General features: G+C 34.0%; 2 protein-coding genes and 1 non-coding gene across 3 annotated transcripts; all 3 read right to left on the bottom strand.

The window, feature by feature from the left end:
• Positions 1–7,730: 7,730 nt before the first annotated feature.
• Positions 7,731–7,834, bottom strand: LOC148573371 (small nucleolar RNA R71). Its single transcript, XR_015906427.1, has one exon. It is a non-coding gene; the product is annotated as a small nucleolar RNA R71 (small nucleolar RNA).
• Positions 7,835–14,422: 6,588 nt separating this feature from the next.
• LOC148573370 (protein FAR-RED IMPAIRED RESPONSE 1-like) lies at positions 14,423–15,242 on the bottom strand. Its single transcript, XM_088505749.1, has 2 exons — positions 15,189–15,242; positions 14,423–14,953 (listed from the first exon to the last, which is right to left on the bottom strand). The coding sequence occupies exons 1-2, from the start codon at positions 15,240–15,242 to the stop codon at positions 14,423–14,425; spliced, it is 585 nt and encodes a 194-aa protein (XP_088361875.1).
• Positions 15,243–16,028: 786 nt separating this feature from the next.
• On the bottom strand, positions 16,029–19,755 carry GRXC5 (Glutaredoxin family protein). Its single transcript, XM_016327709.3, has 5 exons — positions 19,351–19,755; positions 19,158–19,231; positions 17,799–17,873; positions 16,755–16,781; positions 16,029–16,492 (listed from the first exon to the last, which is right to left on the bottom strand). The coding sequence occupies exons 1-5, from the start codon at positions 19,662–19,664 to the stop codon at positions 16,419–16,421; spliced, it is 564 nt and encodes a 187-aa protein (XP_016183195.1). The 5' UTR covers positions 19,665–19,755; the 3' UTR covers positions 16,029–16,418.
• Positions 19,756–21,380: the final 1,625 nt, after the last annotated feature.

Raw genomic sequence — 21,380 nt, 5'->3', positions numbered from 1 at the left:
TTTCTTATATTTTGCTTTCTGTATATCTTAATTGCTGGCTAGTAAACAGAGTATGCATGTTTAATCTCTAAATCATGTTTAATATTTCACTATCTTTTATCTATTACTGTACTATTCAACATATTTTACTAAGTTATTTAATTTTTTCTTATTAGCTACGACTACGGATTATATGTCATGAAATGACTGGAGGTCATTGATCCTACAAAAATAAAAAAAAGGAAAATACACATGAAAAAATTGGATTAATAATTTTCTTTCAATTGTAGGATCAAATTGATAATTTCATACAAGAATATGCTTTACGGATTCTCTTTGATGAAACAAATAAATTGAAGTATAAAGCCATTGAAAAATCTAAAGTTATAAAACTCTCCAGGCCATCTGCTGCAATTACAAGCTCTTTTTATAAATTTTCATCAGGGGATATACAAAGTAAATAGGATGAATATTGTACTTCTCTTTTTAAAATTTATGGATACTATTTCTTTATAAATATGTTGAAAATACTTGTCTTTTTGAATTTTGTGGATACTGTTTTTTTTTTTTTGTAAATATGTTGAAAAATAGCAGGTCTATGGAATTAGAAAATTCTACACTGCTTGAATATACTTTGATGAAAAATGATAGATAGTAAATTGTTTAATATGGTATAATACCGAAATTAGTTAATATTAACACATAAAACTCTTTACCACAACACCATTACAGAAAGTATTTACTAAAAATTGTTGATATTAAAACTCAAAACTATTTACTACAAGACAATTGTACAAAACTAAAATTTAGTATTCAACAAACACAATAACATCTAAAATTCAGTATTTATTAACACAACACAACACATCAATTTCATTATATTAAATAAAAAAACCCCGAATGTCATTCAAATTAAAATCAAAAGTTCTATCTTATTGCATTGAATTGTTGAATTGATAATTCATAATTTGTCCGTGATAAAGGCTTGAATTTGGTTGTGTTATTAATCCACCATCTAAAAAGTTCAGCTGCAAAAGTTAAAGCATATATTAGCACAAGTATTTACATGCAAAATCCCAATTTTAACTAATCAAAGCACATAAATTTTACCTCACTAATGGCTTTCTTTTCTTTTTCTTTGATGCATTTGTTTTTAATATTTGATCCTAATCTATTTTTAAGACGTCCTCTTGTTCTCACACGTATAGGGTTTTGAAGGTCGTTAATCTGATCCAAAGAAGCATCTTCATATGATAAAAGCATTTTCCTTTATTTTTAGTTTTATGTTCTTGCATCTCAATCATCACATTATCATAAGTGCACTGCAAAATTGCAGTCAACTCCACCAATTTTGATGCAAATTTACATATATTATGGACCGAAACACCAAATCATCAAATCTCCTACTTCTTGGCTCCAATAAAGGTTCATCATGGCTACTCTTGATATGTGTATGCCTCCTCTTTACATTCTTACTCCAATGTTCCAATATATATCTTGGTGCCAATTTATCTACTTTTTCAAAACTTAAAGCACTCAAACAATGATGGCACAAAATGCCTCTTGACTCGGATAATAAGCATTGAAATTTTACTTCACATGACATTGCGTCGTATGTAACCACAAACTTGTTAAATTTAGAGTTTGAAACTTGTTCTAAAACTTCATATGACGTGAAACCTAGAGCGAGTTCTGTTGATCTTGTGATACAATTCACCTTTCCTCTAAATTGTTCTTGAACTTTCCTGAACTTTGCATGAGTATACACGTGCTGAAATTGAGCTTATATTGGTGACTTTATTGCACAAGGTATGATAATATAAATGTAATAACTAAAAAAAAACTGAGAAAGATATGCAAATAAATAAAAAAAATTGTGGGCCACACTTCTTTTTCTTTTTCCCTAACCCTAATCACACACAAAAACACGCTCTCAACCTTCAGTCTCTCACTAGCCGTCACTCATAACCAAAGAAAGAATAATGGAACAAGTAGATAGGGAGGAATGAGGAAAGAACATGGGGAGAAGAGGAAAGAAAGGAAGGAAAATGAGAGTAAGATGGAGCCGATGAAGGAAAAATCGCTGAGCCACCGTAGCTGAGAAGAGGAGACGAGAGACAGAGAGGGAGCATTTGAGCTCGATGGTAAAGGGAGGTACCGATGTGTCGTCGGAGCACGTCGTTGCTGGTGCTCTGTTGTCGGAGTTGCTGCCAGAAGCCCTAGCCTTGCCATGCCCTAATCTGATCACTGCAGCTGCCAGGAAGGGTGGTGGTTGCTGCACCTCTGTTGTCATTGTCGTGTGTTGTTGCTGCTGCGTCTTTTGGGGTCGCTGTATTTTGTTCTACCTTGTTTTCCTGCCTTATTTGGGGCTATTCTCCCATATTGAAACTACCACCTTCAACCCTTCACAATCACTTAGATTCCAACTTCTAATCTCTATATTGATGGCATTCCGGTGTTGATCTTCGGTCCTTAGGACCAATTTGTGATTAGGCTTTACATTTATAATTATTTGGCCTTGCATCTATAATTATTTTGGTATATGGTGCTTTGAACTTATAATTATATTTACAAATATTATTATCAAAAGATTTTAAATTAGATTGAATAGTCGATTTATTAGAACTAAATATTTATCCTTGTTAAGCTAATTTTAATATGCACATGAGACTATATGTTTTTATGTGACTATATATATTTGATGAATTTTTATATTATTTTAGAATATTTGATTTTACTCGAATATGTATTTTTTTGAAGCATTGAAGTATTTGTTAGTACTCATTTATTTTGAAATTGTGAAATATGTTTAAAATGTCTTTAAATTGAGAAAGTATGATTGAAAAAGATTTCAGATGAGAAAGTATTATCTGATTTGATTTGATTCGATACCTATATATTCGAAAGATCAAATATTTGCTGTATTTGAAATTATATGTTTTGAATTGGTTTGGGAGGCTCGTATTAGAAAACCATAGTTAACGGCGGTTATGACGTTAACTAAGATACATCTAACTCAGACTCCAGCTAGCAGGGGTGTTGCTAGCCTAACGTGTAGGCCATGCGTTAGATCTGTTATTCCGTTAGGACACACAAGAGGAGAGGGCTACCCATAGAGGTGGAGCCGCCTAAGTGTGGACTTTTGATTTGATTTCTGTATGAGAACTCCCTTATTGATTCACTTATTTATATAAATGATTATGTTCTAAATAATATTATTTTTATGATAATATTCATATGGTCTCATGTGAATTATAGATGTACTGTCTAGTCACTGAGTTTCAAGACTCACTCCATTTTTTCTAAAAATATTTTTCAAGAGTAAATACTTAGATATGTGAGCCCTTCTATTCAAGAGTAATGATCTACAATTGGTACCTATTCCTTGTTGAGTTCTTAGATGCCATCTGCTCTATATGTCACAGGCAGGATCCAACCATGTTTATTTATTTTATCTTTTGTCAAAAATATGTAATTATTCATGCTAGAACTTGTAAATAAGAAAAGAAAAATATATTTGTAACTTTACTTATCTCATATTCGAATCTGTTAGGCTTGACAGGGGACTATTTCCCTGGGCGCCAATCATGGCGCATTTTGGGCCGTGACAATAAAAATCTGCAGCATCATTGATGAGCGGATAATTTATACGCTTTTTGGCATTGTTTTTAGTATGTTTTTAGTAGGATCTAGTTACTTTTATGGATGTTTTTATTAGTTTTTTTTATGTTAAATTCACATTTCTGGACTTTACTATGAGTTTGTGTATTTTTCTGTAATTTCAGGTATTTTCTGGCTGAAATTGAGGGACTTGAGCAAAAATCAGATTCAGATGTTGAAGAAGGACTGCTGATGCTGTTGGATTCTGACCTCCCTGCACTCAAAGTGGATTTTCTGGAGCTACAGAACTCAAAATGGCGCGCTTCCAATTGCGTTGGAAAGTAGACATCCAGGGCTTTCTAGAAATATATAATAGTTCATACTTTGGCCGAGTTTAGATGACGCAAAAGGGCGTTAAACGCCAGTTCTACGCTGCAGTTTGGAGTTAAACGCCAGAAACACGTCACAAGCCAGAGTTGAACGCCAGAAACACGTTACAAACTGGCGTTCAACTCCAAGAATGACCTCTCCACGTGTAAACTTCAAGCTCAGCCCAAGCACACACCAAGTGGGCCCCGGAAGTGGATTTATGCACCAATTACTTACTTCTGTAAACCCTAGTAACTAGTTTAGTATAAATAAGACTTTTTACTATTGTATTAGACATCCTGGATTGTATTTTTGATCCTGTGATCACGTTTTGGGGGCTGGCCATTCGGCCATGCCTGAACCTTTCACTTATGTATTTTCAACGGTAGAGTTTCTACACTCCATAGATTAAGGTGTGGAGCTCTGCTGTTCTTCATGAATTAATGCAAAGTACTACTATTTTCTATTCAATTCAACTTATTCCGCTTCTAAGATATCCATTCGCACCCAAGAACATGATGAATGTGATGATTATGTGACGCTCATCATCATTCTCACTTATGAACGCGTGCCTGACAAACACTTTCGTTCTACATGCAAACAAGGCAGAATGAGTATCTCTTAGATATCTAATACAGGGGACCGAGTCCGAGTTATTAGTATCTTCGTGGTATAAGTTAGAACCCATGGATGGCCATTCCTGAGATTCGGAAAGTCTAAACCTTGTCTGTGGTATTCCGAGTAGGATCTGGGAAGGGATGGTTGTGACGAACTTCAAACTCGCGAGTGCTGGGCGTAGTGACAGACGCAAAAGGAGGGTGAATCCTATTTCAGTATGATCGAGAACCTCAGATGATTAGCCGTGCCGTGACAGAGCATTTGGACCTTTTTCACAAGAGGATGGGATGTAGCCATTGACAACGGTGATGCCCTTACAGAAAGCTTGCCATGGAAAGGAGTAAGACTGATTGGATGAAGACAGCGGGAAAGCAGAGAGTCAGAGGAACGAAAGCATCTCTATACGCTTATCTGAAATTCTCACCAATGAATTACATAAGTATTTCTATCTTTATTTTCTATTTATTTATTATTATTATTCAAAAACTCCATAACCATTTGATATCCGCCTGACTGAGATTTACAAGGTGACCATAGCTTGCTTCATACCAACAATCTCCGTGGGATCGACCCTTACTCACGTAAGGTTTTATTACTTGGACGACCCAGTGCACTTGCTGGTTAGTTGTGCGAAGTTGTGAAGTTATGTCTGGACCATGGTATTGTGCACCAGTTTTTGGAGCCATTGCCAGGGAGAGAATGAACAACAATTTTACAACCTCAGAGTAACAATTTCGCATACCAAGTTTTTGGTGCCGTTGCCGGGGATTGTTCGAATTTGGACAACTGACGGTTCATCGTGTTGCTCAGATTGGGTAATTTTCTTCTTATTTTATTTTCAAAAAAAGTTTTCAAAAATATTTTCTTCTTTTTCGTTTTTCCCAATTAATATTCGAAAAAAAATAATATTTTCAAAAAAAAATTTTAAATTATTCTATGGCTTCAAAACTTTCAAGAATGAATTCTAGAGTTTCATGGTAACATGTTGAATCCTATCTGGCTGTAAAGCCATACCCAAACTGCTTTGGGATTGGTCTTCAACTAATCACCACAATGCATGTAATTCCATCCTAAAGCTGACTAGCTATTAAGCCATGTCCAACCCTTTGATTGGAGCTTTGGGCTAATATTGAAAGATTCCTGGAATTCTTCTTAAAGATTTTGGATTTCTTATTTTATTTTTCACATTAATTTTCGAAAAATAAAAAAATCATAAAATCATAAAAATAAAATATATTTTGTGTTTCTTGTTTCAGTCTTGAGTCAATTTCAAGTTTGGTGTCATTTGCATTTTTTCTAAAAATTCTTTGCATTTTTCGAAAATTCATGCATTCATAGTGTTCTTCATGATCTTCAAGTTGTTCTTGGCCAGTCTTCTTGTTTGATCTTCATATTTTCTTGTTTTGTGTCTTTTCTTGTTTTTCATATGCATTCTTGCATCCATAGTGTCTATACATGAAAAATTTCTAAGTTTTGTGTCTTGCATGTTTTCTTTTCTTGAAAATTTTTTAAAAATAAGTTCTTGATGTTCATCTTGACATTCATGGTGTTCTTGGTGTTCATCTTGACATTCATAGTGTTCTTGCATGCATCACATGTTTAGATCCAGAATTTTTATGCATTGCATCATTTTTCATGTTTTTCTCTCTCATCATTAAAAATTCAAAAAAATCAAAAAAATATCTTTCCTTTTTTTTTTCTCTCATAAATTTCGAAAATTTGGATTGACTTTTTCAAAAATTTTTAAAATTCAATTGTTTCTTATGATTCAAATCAAATTTTCAATTTAAAAATCTTATCTTTTTCAAAATCTTTTTCAAAAATCATATCTTTTTCATTTTTCTTATTTATTTTCGAAAATTTTAAAAATATTTTTCAAAAATCTTTTTCTTAATTTTATATCATATTTTCGAAAATATCATCAACAATTAATGTTTTGATTCAAAAATTTCAAGTTTGTTACTTACTTGTTAAGAAAGATTCAAACTTTAAGTTCTAGAATCATATCTTGTGATTTCTTGTGAATCAAGTCATTAATTGTGATTTTAAAAATCAAATCTTTTTCAAAACTAATTTTAATCATATCTTTTCTATCATATCTTTTTAAAACATATCTTTTTCAAAAATATTTGATTTTAAAATATCTTTTCTAACTTCTTATCTTCTTATCTTTTCAAAAATTGATTTTCAAAATTTGTTTCAACTAACTAACTAACTTTTTGTTTGTTTCTTATCTCTTTCAAAACTACCTAACTAACTTCCCCTCTCTAATTTTCGAAAATACATCCCTCTTTTTCAAAAATTCTTTTTAATTGTTTTCAATTTTTAATTTTAATTTTATTTCATTCTTAATTTTCAAAAATCATTAACCCTTTTTCAAAAACTATTTTCGAAATTTAAATTTAAATTTTTAATTTTCGAAAATTCTCTCACCTCTCATCTTCTTCTATTTATTTATTCATCTACTAACACTTTTCTTCACCCAAAATTCGAACCCCTTCTTCTTCTCTGAGTTCGAATTCTTCTCTTCTACATTCTTATTCTTCTTTTCTTCTACTCACAACAAGGGAACCTCTATACTGTGGTAAAAAGGATCCCTATTATTATTTTTCTATGCCCTTCTCTTTCATATGAGCAGGAGCAAGGACAAGAATATTCTTGTTGAAGCAGATCCAGAACCTGAAAGGACTCTGAAAAGGAAACTAAGAGAAGCTAAAATACAATAATCCAGAGACAACCTTACAGAAATTTTTGAAAAGGAAGAGGAGATGGTAGCTGAAAATAATAATAATGCAAGGAGGATGCTTGGTGACTTTACTGCACCTAATTCCAATTTACATGGAAGAAGCATCTCCATCCCTGCCATTGGAGCAAACAACTTTGAGCTGAAACCTCAATTAGTTTCTCTGATGCAACAAAACTGCAAGTTTCATGGACTTCCATCTGAAGATCCTTTTCAGTTCTTAACTGAATTCTTGCAGATATGTGATACTGTTAAGACTAATGGAGTAGATCCTGAAGTCTACAAGCTCATGCTTTTCCCTTTTGCTGTGAGAGACAGAGCTAGAATATGGTTGGACTCTCAACCTAAGGATAGCCTGAATTCTTGGGATAAGCTGGTCAAGGCTTTCTTAGCCAAGTTCTTTCCTCCTCAAAAGCTGAGTAAGCTTAGAGTGGATGTTCAAACCTTCAGACAGAAATAAGGTGAATCCCTCTATGAAGCTTGGGAGAGATACAAGGAACTGACCAAAAAGTGTCATTCTGACATGCTTTCAGAATGGACCATCCTGGATATATTCTATGATGGTCTATCTGAATTAGCTAAGATGTCATTGGATACTTCTGTAGGTGGATCTATTCACCTAAAGAAAATGCCTGCAGAAGCTCAAGAACTCATTGACATGGTTGCTAACAACCAGTTTATGTACACTTCTGAGAGGAATCCTGTGAGTAATGGGACGCCTCAGAAGAAGGGAGTTCTTGAAATTGATACTCTGAATGCCATATTGGCTCAGAATAAAATATTGACTCAGCAAGTTAATATGATTTCTCAGAGTCTGAATGGAATGCAAGCTGCATCCAACAGTACTCAAGAGGCATCTTCTGAAAAAGAAGCTTATGATCATGAGAACCCTGCAATAGTAGAGGTAAATTATATGGGTGAACCTTATGGGAACACCTATAACCCCTCATGGAAAAATCACCCAAATTTCTCATGGAAGGATCAACAAAAGCCTCAACAAGGCTTTAATAATGGTGGAAGAAACAGGTTTAGCAATAGCAAGCCTTTTTCATCATTCACTCAGCAACAGACAGAGAACTCTGAACAAAATACCTCTAATTTAGCAAACTTAGTCTCTGATCTATCTAAGGCCACTCTGAGTTTCATGAATGAAACAAGGTCCTCCATTAGAAATTTAGAGGCACAAGTGGGCCAACTGAGTAAGAAGATCACTGAAACCCCTCCTAGTGCTCCCCCAAGCAATACAGAAGAAAATCCAAAAGGAGAGTGCAAGGCCATTGATATAACCATCATGGCCGAATCCAAGGAGGAAGGGGAGGACGTGAATCCCAAGGAGGAAGACCTCCTGGGACGTCCAGTGATCAATAAGGAGTTTCCCTCTGAGGAACCAAAGGAATCTGAGACTCATCTAGAGACCATAGAGATTCCATTGAACCTCCTTATGCCATTCATGAGCTCTGACGAGTATTCTTCTTCTGGAGAGAATGAGGATATTACTGAAGAGCAAGTTGCCAAGTTCCTTGGTGCAATCATGAAGCTGAATGCCAATTTATTTGGTAATGAAACTTGGGGAGATTAACATCCCCTGTTCACCAATGAACTAAATGCATTGGATCAACTGAGATTGCCTCAGAAGAAACAGGGTCCTAGAAAGTTCCTAATACCTTGTACCATAGGCACCATAACCTTTGAGAAGGCTCTATGTGACCTTGGGTCAGGAATAAACCTCATGCCACTCTCTGTAATGGAGAAACTGAGAATCTTTGAGGTGCAAGCTGCCAGAATCTCATTAGAGATAGCAGACAACTCAAGAAAAGAGGCTTATGGACAAGTAGAGGACGTGTTAGTAAAGGTTGCAGGCCTTTACATCCCTGCTGATTTCATAATCCTAGATACTGGGAAGGATGAGGATGAATCCATCATCCTTGGAAGACCCTTCCTAGCCACAGCAAGAGCTGTGATTGATGTTAACAGAGGTGAACTAGTCCTTCAATTGAATGGGGACGCCCTTGAGTTTAAAACTCAAGGACATCCTTCTGTAAACATGGAAAAGAGGCACAGTAAGCTTCTCTCAAAACAGAGTCAACCAAAGCCCCCACAGTCAAACTCTAAGTTTAGTGTTGGGAGGCCACAACCAAACTCTAAGTTTGGTGTTGAACTCCCATATCCAAACTCTAAGTTTGGTGTTGGGGAGTCTCAACAATGCTCTGAACATCTGTAAGGCTCCATGAGAGCCCACTGTCAAGCTATTGACATTAAAGAAGCACTTGTTGGGAGGCAATCCAATTTTTATTTATCTAATTTTATTTTTATTTTATTGTTCTTTCATGTTTTATTAGGTTCATGATCATGTGGAGTCACAAAATAAATAGAAAAATCAAAAACAGAATCAAAAATAGCAGAAGAAAAATCACACCCTGGAGGAAGGGCTCACTGGCGTTCAACGCCAGAACAGAGCATGGATCTGGCGTTGAACGCCCAAAACAAGCAGCATCTTGGCGTTCAGACGCCAGGAATGCACACTGAGGAAAGCTGGCGCTGAACGCCAGAAACAAGCATAGAACTGGCGTTCAACGCCAGAAACAAGCTGCATCTGGGCGCTGAACGCCCAGAACAAGCACCAATTCGGCGTTTAAACGCCAGAATTGCATGCAAAGGCATTTTACATGCCTAATTGGTGCAGGGATGCAATTCCTTGACACCTCGGGATCTGTGGACCCCACAAGATCCCCACATACCTCCACTCACCTTCCCTCCTCATAATCCTATATCACCTCAATCTCTCTTCCCCATCACCTCTTCACCACTCACATCCATTACTCCCCTAAAACCATCATACAACCCACCTACACCCACCCACTCAAATTCAAACCATCAACTCACCTCCATATCTTCTTCTTCTTCTACTATTCTTTCTTCTTTTGCTCGAGGGTGAGCAACATTCTAAGTTTGGTGTGGTAAAAGCATAGTTTTTTTGTTTTTCCATAACCATTGATGGCACCTAAGGCCAGAGAAACCTCTAGAAAGAGGAAAGGGAAGACAAAAGCTTCCACCTCCGAGTCATAGGAGATGGAGAGATTCATCTCAAGGGTCTATAGCTTAGTGGTAGAACATTTAACTGCAAATCAAGAGATCCCTGAGATACCTCAGGGGATACATTTTCCTCCACACAATTATTGGGAGCAACTAAGGGTGGAACATCAAGAGCACTCCATCATCCTTCATGAAATTAGAGAAGATCAAAGAGCAATGAGGGAAGAGCAACAAAGACAAGGAAGAGACATAGAAGAGCTCAAGGACATCATTGGTTCCTCAAGAAGGAAACGCCACCATCACTAAGGTGGACTCATTCCTTGTTCTTAAACTTTCTGTTTTTCATTTTCTTATGTTAAATGTTTATCTATGTTTGTGTCTTTATTACATGATCATTAGTGTCTAAGTGTCTATGCCTTAAAGTAGTGAATACGAATCCATCACCTCTCTTAAATGAAAAATGTTTTAAAAACAAAAGAACAAGAAGTACATGAGTTTCAAATTTATCCTTGAACTTAGTTTAATTATATTGATGTGGTGACAATACTTTTTGTTTTCTGAATGAATGCTTGAACAGTGCATATGTCTTTTGAAGTTGGTGTTTTAGAATGTTAAATATGTTGGCTCTTGAAAGAATGATAACAAGGAGACATGTTATCTGATAATCTGAAAAATCATAAAAATGATTCTTGAAGCAAGAAAAAGCAGTGAATACAAAAAGCTTGCAGAAAAAAAAAATAGAAAAAGAAAAAGCAAGCAGAAAAAGCCAAAAGCTCTTAAAACCAAAAGGCAAGAGCAAAAAGCCAATAACCCTTAAAACCAAAAGGTAAGGGTAAATAAAAAGGATCCCAAGGCTTTGAGCATCAGTGGATAGGAGGACCTAAAGGAATAAAATCCTAGCCTAAGCGGCTAAACCAAGCTGTCCCTAATCATGTGCTTGTGGCGTGAAGGTGTCAAGTGAAAACTTGAGACTGAGCGGTTAAAGTCAAGGTCCAAAGCAAAAACAGAGTGTGCTTAAGAACCCTGGACACCTCTAATTGGGGACTTTAGCAAAGCTGAGTCACAATCTGAAAAGGTTCACCCAATTATGTGTCTGTGGCATTTATGTATCCGGTGGTAATACTGGAAAACAAAGTGCTTAGGGCCACGATCAAGACTCATAAAGTAGCTGTGTTCAAGAATCAACATACTGAACTAGGAGAATCAATAACACTATCTGAACTCTGAGTTCCTATAGATGCCAATCATTCTGAACTTCAATGGATAAAGTGAGATGCCAAAACTATTCAAGAGGCAAAAAGCTACAAGTCCCGCTCATCTGATTGGAGCTATGTTTCATTGATATTTTGGAATTTATAGTATATTCTCTTCTTTTTATTCTATTTGATTTTCAGTTGCTTGGGGACAAGCAACAATTTAAGTTTGGTGTTGTGATGAGCGGATAATTTATACGCTTTTTGGCATTGTTTTTAGTATGTTTTTAGTAGGATCTAGTTACTTTTAGGGATGTTTTTATTAGTTTTTATGTTAAATTCACATTTCTGGACTTTACTATGAGTTTGTGTGTTTTTCTATGATTTCAGGTATTTTCTGGCTGAAATTGAGGGACTTGAGCAAAAATCAGATTCAGAGGTTGAAGAAGGACTGCTGATGCTGTTGGATTCTGACCTCCCTGCATTCAAAGTGGATTTTCTGGAGCTACAGAACTCAAAATGGCACGCTTCCAATTGCGTTGGAAAGTAGACATCCAGGGCTTTCCAGCAATATATAATAGTCCATACTTTGGCCGAGTTTAGACGACGCAAAAGGGCGTTGAACGCCAGTTCTACGCTGCAGTTTGGAGTTAAACGCCAGAAACACGTCACAAGCCAGAGTTGAACGCCAGAAACACGTTACAAACTGGCGTTCAACTCCAAGAATGACCTCTCCACGTGTAAACTTCAAGCTCAGCCCAAGCACACACCATGTGGGCCCCGGAAGTGGATTTATGCACCAATTACTTACTTCTGTAAACCCTAGTAACTAGTTTAGTATAAATAAGACTTTTTACTATTGTATTAGACATCCTGGATTGTATTTTTGATCATGTGATCACGTTTTGGGGGCTGGCCATTCGGCCATGCCTGAACCTTTCACTTATGTATTTTCAACGGTAGAGTTTCTACACTCCATAGATTAAGGTGTGGAGCTCTGCTGTTCTTCATGAATTAATGCAAAGTACTACTGTTTTCTATTCAATTCAACTTATTCCGCTTCTAAGATATCCATTCGCACCCAAGAACATGATGAATGTGATGATTATGTGACGCTCATCATCATTCTCACTTATGAACGCGTGCCTGACAAACACTTTCGTTCTACATGCAAACAAGGCAGAATGAGTATCTCTTAGATATCTAATACAGGGGACCGAGTCCGAGTTATTAGTATCTTCGTGGTATAAGTTAGAACCCATGGATGGCCATTCCTGAGATCCGGAAAGTCTAAACCTTGTCTGTGGTATTCCGAGTAGGATCTGGGAAGGGATGGTTGTGACGAACTTCAAACTCGCGAGTGCTGGGCGTAGTGACAGACGCAAAAGGAGGGTGAATCCTATTTCAGTATGATCGAGAACCTCAGATGATTAGCCGTGCCGTGACAGAACATTTGGACCTTTTTCACAAGAGGATGGGATGTAGCCATTGACAACGGTGATGCCCTTACAGAAAGCTTGCCATGGAAAGGAGTAAGACTGATTGGATGAAGACAGCGGGAAAGCAGAGAGTCAGAGGAACGAAAGCATCTCTATACGCTTATCTGAAATTCTCACCAATGAATTACATAAGTATTTCTATCTTTATTTTCTATTTATTTATTATTATTATTCGAAAACTCCATAACCATTTGATATCCGCCTGACTGAGATTTACAAGGTGACCATAGCTTGCTTCATACCAACAATCTCCGTGGGATCGACCCTTACTCACGTAAGGTTTTATTACTTGGACGACCCAGTGCACTTGCTGGTTAGTTGTGCGAAGTTGTGAAGTTATGTCTGGACCATGGTATTGTGCACCAGTTTTTGGAGCCATTGCCAGGGAGAGAACGAACAACAATTTTACAACCTTAGAGTAACAATTTCGTATACCAATCATATTCTCTCTCTTTTTGCTCTTTGATTTCTAGGCAATTATCATATTGTTTCACCAATTGAATCAATGAGCTATTGCACGTAATAAACATGTATTCTCTCACTCCTTTTTGTGCTTCTCATCCTAGGCTGAAAGTGGTGATCTAGATATATTGGTATCCTTAAATGTCGATCTTCAAAAAGTTCTGAAAAAAACATCAAAACAGTAAATCAGACAGCATAACACCAAAAATGTATATAATTTATTAATGTTGTTACAATTTAACAACACCAAAATATCTAATAAATCCACTGTTACCTGATAGCTACTTATTGTTTATAACATCATACTTTTTAACAAAATTATTCCAATTTCTATCAAATCTATCTTTTGTAAAAGAGTTCCAAATAACATGATTCATCTCTTGTTGAATTTTTTCATGTTTCTTGTAGACATTTAATTTCTGTGGAATCATCTTCATAATATGCCGAATACACCACTTATGAATTGTAGTTGGCATGCAAATCTCAAAAGCCCTTTACATTGATGCACATTGATAAGTAAGAATGCTTTTTGGAACCTTTCCTCCCATGCAACGAAGCCAACATTCAAATAACCATTTGAATGATTGAATATCCTCATTTTTCATCAAAGCACATCCAAAAAGTGTAGAATGATCATGGTGATTCACACCAACAAAAGAACCAAAAACCAAATTATTATCCGAACTCAACAACACAACAACAAAAATCAATTGACACCGAAAATATTTCACACCAGCACAGCAAAGTACCTGTTTATATTATAAGTGGTATCAAACGAAACAACATCACCAAAATACTAAAAAACAATCCAACTTCGTGCATTAGCCCAAAAAGCATTTTTAATTGATTCACCAGCCTCAAGTTCAAGTTCATTGATTCTTTTCTTTCATTTTAAATAAGTATGTCCCAAATTCTTTGGTATCATCTTATTCAGATTCATTACAAACTTTTCTTGTAATATAATTTCTAACATATTTTTCAATAAATCTTAGTTCACGATAACCTCCTGCAACTGCAACAAAGAATTGATATGTCTTACTTGACCTAATACCAACTTCATCGCTATTCTTAATTGTGCGACAATCAAACATAGTTAGCTGCCTATGTTGTTTAAGTATCTCTGTTTGATTTGGACAACATGCATATGTATGATTTAAAACAACATTGGAAATAATCCAAACAACTGTCTCCTTCAATATATGTATATAAATTCTCACAGGACAATTTAATCTAGCTAATGGATTTTTCTTCTTAGTAGAAGATATGTTGGATTTCCATTTTCCTTCTCTATTGCATGTAATTAATTGATTTTTGATTTCATTTTTCTTCCTATTTGTATCCCTTATTTTGGTAGCAAAAACTGCAACTTTAGCATAATCTTTGTAAAATTTTTCATCTTCTTCAAGTGTGTTGAAAGCCATCCCAACTTTTGGCACAAACTGCTCATCAACATCAAACTGCAATAACACAAAAATTTAATGTAGAAAACACCAAATAAGTAACACTAATCTTCACAAACCAATCCATAACAAAAAAGAACTTATCAGTACAATGCCATTCTTTATCTTTGGAAAACACGAAGCTATAATTAAAATGCAACATAAACACATTGTCACAATCAAATTCAAAACTCAGATTTAAATCAAATTCAAATCCTTAATCATTAACATTGATTTATCCTATCAATCAAACCTCGTCAACTACATTCAATTCAAAAAAATAATCCAAATCACCCTTGTTCAACATATTCGAACTTGCATCATCCAACTCGCCTTAGTTCAACGCAATCGAACTTGCATCATACATTGTTTAGTCTCAATGTTTGATTTCAGGAATACAGCAAAACAACGATCCGCAATGCAGAGAATCAGAACACAGAGAATATTGATAAAAAAAATTTGAAAACACAGAGAAAAAGAACCAAAAATATGAGAAAGCAGAGAAGAGCAGAAGATCCGGAATGAAATCACGAAGCCGAAAACGCAAAGAAGAGCAAAAAGTCCAAAATGAAATCACGGAGAAAACGTTACAAATCAGTTGGTTAGAATTATTTCTCTAGTGCGTGAATAAAATATAGGTTAAAATAACTTGGTTACTTAAAACACTTGGTTGTAGAATTTTTTGTTTAAATTGTTCCAAATCATGAAGGATATATTGTTAATTACGAACACAAAAAAGAGTGGCTAAAACATCTAGAATAAGGCTTAACAAATTATTGGAAGGTTATCAAGCGTTTCAAGAACATTAGTATCGTAGTGGTTTTAGCCATTGGTCTTTATTATAAAATATAAAATAGTTTAAATCAACGACTAAAACCAATGAAACACCAATGTTTCTAACACACTTAATTTTCCCAAATTATTATCGTAGTGCATACTCCAAGGCATTGCAGTAATCATATACGAATACGGAAGCAATCACACTATCCTTCTACGTTGTATGTTTTTGTGTACACTCTTAAATTATTTTTACCTTTTGCGTTGTATGTTTTTGTGTGTACTACTATTTTCATTAAATATACGAAAACCAAAATAAACAGAATTTGAATGACTTTGTCCATGAATAATAGTGATATGAACAAGAATATAAAAGGTTGAGAAGGATACCAGACTTCACCACGGCAACAGCGCCATTTCCTATTAGTAGGTGTTGTTTTCATGAATCAAACAATGTTATTATACTTTCAGAAAAGTCCTTTAAATCTAAGTCTTTTCAATTATTAATTTATTACCTAACTAAGAAGAATAATATAAGTCTTCCAGCACAGTCACCACCTTACGTGCAACTTTAAGTTCTAGAACCCCTTTCAATGCAGATTTATGAAGATGCAATGCTTTCCACCAAGGTGTGACAAACATGAGAGGACAGCATTGGCCAAAGGAAACAAAATGGAAATAGGATCAGATTCCCTCTAGGACGACATCAGTCTTTGCCTTTAGCGGTAGCTTCTGATAGCAACGGTTCAAGTTCGCCCTTCCGGTACAACTTCAGTGTATCTGCACAAGAGAATTAAATGGTAAAAACAAAATACGGGGAAAGGAGGGAAATTTGCATTATTTCTTTTCTATTAAACTATGTAGCATTCAACTCTTTGGAGCTGCTAGAAATTCAAGTTCATATTCAATATAGTCATAGTTCATAATACGAATGTAAGAACAGTTAATCAGTGAGGAAAAATAATTGTTTATTTGAACTGCAGATATCCCTCCAACACTCACATAATCAATAATGGTAAAGCATAAGACCAAAAAAATATACCTGTACAGCCACCAATATGTTTGCCTCCTGTAAAAGAACCTTAGGGTCAGGCATAAGCAGTTCCCATCGAAAAATTAACATTAATAGCAGGGTAACAATCTTTATTTTTCTTGTGAAATCATAGTAGAAGATTTCTGGATGAAATACATTATGTATTGTTCAAGAAACAGAAATAACTCATATAGTATATACAAGGACTTAGTTATGACTTATGAGAAGTTTCTTATGAATAAGAATAATGGTTGGAGCCCAGTTTCAGTTTTGGATCTCAAAAGACATTATCATTGAAGGTTACGAGCTTATCAGGCAAAATAACATAAAAGGTTTTGGAATTAGATGGAGAAACAGGTTTTGGAATTAGATGGAGAAACTGAATATCAAGCTGTTTCTCAATTTGTTTGCAAATAAGCAGAGATCACTTGCGTGGTTTTACAAATCTACATACGAAGAGAGTTGAAATGGTTATAGCACTTACAAATTTATGTTGCTCCTTTATGACAAGAATTGGGTGCAGTTGTAAAGAGGCTATCCTTTAAAGGAGAGAACCGTAGTTCAAACTCTAAGAGAAGAAAATTGTTGGGAGTATCTTTTGTCGCAAGGGATTAACCTCAAAGTAATGTCTATGGAGATACCCAGAAAGACCAAAATAATAATAAAACAAATTGCTACTTAATGACAACAGTGGTTTAGATCAAACTGGACGAGCAACAACCTAGCAATTATGTAGCTACTGCCAATATCCTCCTCTTTTTCTTGTTTGGTGGTTTTTAATGATATTAAATCCATCAATAGAAACAAAGGAACACTTTATAAATGCTACTCCCTCTTTCTCAAAATATGCATCTCTTTCGTCTTTTAGTTTCATTGAAAAAATTAGTGTATATCAACAATCTATTTGTCTAGATACATTGATTTTTCAATAAACTTAAAAAGTATAAAAGACACTTATTTTGAAAAAGAGAAAGTATGGAGTAATTATTTTGACTAATATTGACAAACTATTTGTATCATCAATAAGAATAATGGACTAGAGAAGGTACTAACCAATAAATACATTTGGCACAGTATGTTGCCCTGTAAGCCTTTCCAACACCTTCTGCAACTGTGGCCCTTGTGGACCTAAGGAAAAAGAAATAAATATTTAAAATGCAAAGAACATACAAAAAATGTTACGATTAAGATAAAATGAGTAATACAGAATGATTTTCACCAATATGTTCGAATAATAAGCAATGTGAAGATTAGAAAAGAAAAGAGTGATTAATTAAGCAAATTTTTATCATTACTGAAAGCGTTAGCTGCAACATACTTATCAGTTAAAAACCTATTGATCGCTAGATGAAGATATGTTATAATTATCCTTCAGCACAAAAATAATCCAACTCAGCTTCTATATAAAAGACATCAAGAGATTAGATTGGCTTGGTAACCAACGCTTGAATTGAAATAACCTTGTTGCAGCTCATCCATGCAACTACTGTTCACAGGGAACACTATTTCAAGATGCCAATATGCTTAGTCCATCATCACACATAAAATTAAGAGGTTTTAAGTCATGCCATGATTGTCATCAAGATAGAGATACATAGTATGTAGTTAACTGTGCATCAACATTAAGAAGTTCATAAAAGGCCTTATACTAAGGTATCCACACTTGTAGTTATGTAGTGATACACTGCCCATAAAGAAGAACAGACAACAAGCAAAGATGACGATAGGTCAAACTTGTTAAATATTCAAGATGCAAAAGAAATATATGGTTGTCAGGAACATTAACTATAAAAAGAACTAATGAATCAAGAATAGAAAATACATATAAGAAAAAGCAGCAAAGAACTATTTGGGGTATATAGATTAAAATGGGAAATATTTCAGATTTCTAAAGAACTCCATACTGTAACAACAGACTTAACATATTTCATATATAAATAACCAGCACTATTAAGATTCAGATAACACGTTCTCAGACAAATGACAAATCCACATTCTTAGTCATGATTCATTTATGATCCATCAAGCAACACTCATGTGAAAATATAGACATGTGAACACTAGGCCTAAAATTCAGTTACACACAAATGCCCATGTGCTCGTTAACTTGTGATGAGTAAGACCTACCATCACTTTAATTCCACAAAAATTGCATAATTGTTAGTTGAATAAATCGCTGATATATATATATATATATATATATATATATATATATATATATATATATATATATATATAAAAGGAAATTTCTTAAAGTTAAGGATTATTATGAACTTTGCTTGTAATTTCAACAAGTAAAATACTAATTTGAGAGCTTTACACAAATGATAATAAACAATATTAAGGGTTTGGGGATTACTAACACAGATAAAAGACACCACCAATTAAGGAAAGGAAGTTGAATCAAATTACCCATTTCGTCCAATTCGAAGACCAATGGTTCCACGCCGAGCTTCTTGAACAACGCTTTCACCTCAGAAGAATACCTTCCAACACACAAACACAAAATTCAGCCAAATCAAATCAAATTGTTAAATTAAAAAAAAAATCAAATTAATTCAAATAAAATCGCTAATAATAACAGTGGAAGAGTTAGAGAACTCACGAGCACCATGTTTTGGAATAAACGACGACAGGGTTGCCCGAAACGGTTTTCTTGATGGTCTCTTCGAGTCGGGAACCAAAGGAAGAAGAAGAAGAAGACGACGACGATGAGGATGATGACGTGGCACGGATTGAACTGATATTGGGCCTGATTGGGCCAGTGTTGAAAGAAAATGCGTTCGGGGTGGTGATTGTTGTTCTGGGAACGGGGAAGGAGCAAGTGAAGAATTTGATAATATAAGACGATGATGAAGATGAAGGCTTGAAGGGATTGAGAGATGGCGGTGAGAAAGTGAATGTGTTTGGCAATGCCATTTCTTCAGAGAGGTGATTTGGAATTTGATGCACTTTCCAATACTTTCCCACTTGCTTCAATTTCTGCCCCCCTTATTATTGTTAAAAGAATTGCATGAAAGATATAGCTGTGATTATGATGTCCATGGAACAACGCAACCCAATTTTCGGACAATAGATCTTCTCAATTTTTTCTTAATTTTTTTCATCAATTATTTGGTTAAATATAATTTTTTTTATTATACATTCTTTGAAATTAAAAAAGATATTTGAAAAAATATATTAAATCATAAAACTTATATTTGACAAAATAATTAAATAAAAATTGAGAAGATTGAGTTATTATTATATTTTTTTAAGAGTAAAATATAAAATTTTAAAAGTTAGATCATTCATCGAACCATTTTAAAATTAATTCAATTGTGATTCAATTGTAATAATCATTTATATCAAAATAATAAATAAAATATAAATAAATATACTAAAATATAATTATAATTTAATATAAATTTTAGAATATTTCTAATATTTGATTTTAATTCTATTTCATTTTGGATCTTTCAAGATGTCACATAAATATTTGCAGGACTATATGTCATAAAAACTAATTTGAGATTTAACATACAGAGTGCTGCTAGGGAGCCAATGGTTTATTTATACAATGTGTACAATGGCTATGTGAGTTACAAAATGAATATCACCCATAATATTTAGAATAACCATCTGATTTTGGGGTTCACCAAGAATCAAACTATTGACTTTTCGGATCTAAAGCTCTAATACCAGGTCATGATACCACTCATTTCAAAAACTTACGCTGATGGAAAAAGGTAACACTAATGGTTATATCTCTAATACTCTCTAAACCTCCATTATACATATTGTACAAATATTCCATTGGCTCCCTTACTTTCCCTAACATAAAATTTATTACTTCAATGTTTAGTTTCAACTTAATTTAAATTTTATATTATTTTTAATCATTTCAAATATTTTTAATTAAATTGTAAAAATTAACTAAAATAAAAATTATAGAGTCACACAATTAATAAATATATACCATATTTAAAATATATTACAACTAATGAAAATAGACTTTAAAATATTATGTAAATATTATTTAATTAAACATAACAACATTAAAAAAACACATTACATGTTAGAGACATTGCATATTTTGGCTCATTAGATTTGGAAAAAAATTTGCAATGGAAAAATTAGATTTTTGTATAAAATAAAAATTTTATAAATAATTGAAAAAAAATTACGTTGAGTTAGTTTGGATTTATTTTTCTATCAAATTGATAAAAGATAATGAAAAAATAGAATAATAAAATACAGGAGTATAATTTGTATACATCTTATTTCATTTGATTAAACTTTTGTCACTCTTCTACAATAATAAAGTTCAAATGTTCATTTAATGGGTTATACAAATGACACTATTTAATTGATCTTTCTTTAAAATGATATCATCTTTTTTTACTAATATTATTCTCATTTCAAATACTGTAGATATCGAAAAATGATACCCAAAAAATATCTCATTAGAGTTACTCTTAACATGTCATCCAAATTGATAAAATTGCGAAAAAAAAAAAATGCGAACTTTTATTGATTATTGATTGATTGAATTGTATTTAATTGAAATGTAAACTATGAAGGTAAAACTAAGTATATATAGAACATTGACCTATGAAAGATAAAAGCAAATAAAGATAAGATAGAGATAAAGAT

The sequence above is a fragment of the Arachis ipaensis genome, chromosome B2, assembly GCF_059453495.1.
Source record: "Arachis ipaensis isolate K30076 ecotype BB chromosome B2, ASM5945349v1, whole genome shotgun sequence".
In the NCBI taxonomy this organism is placed as follows: domain Eukaryota; kingdom Viridiplantae; phylum Streptophyta; class Magnoliopsida; order Fabales; family Fabaceae; genus Arachis; species Arachis ipaensis.
The sequence above is the reverse complement of the archived record's forward strand: the minus strand, read 5'-3'. Positions and strand labels throughout refer to the sequence as shown.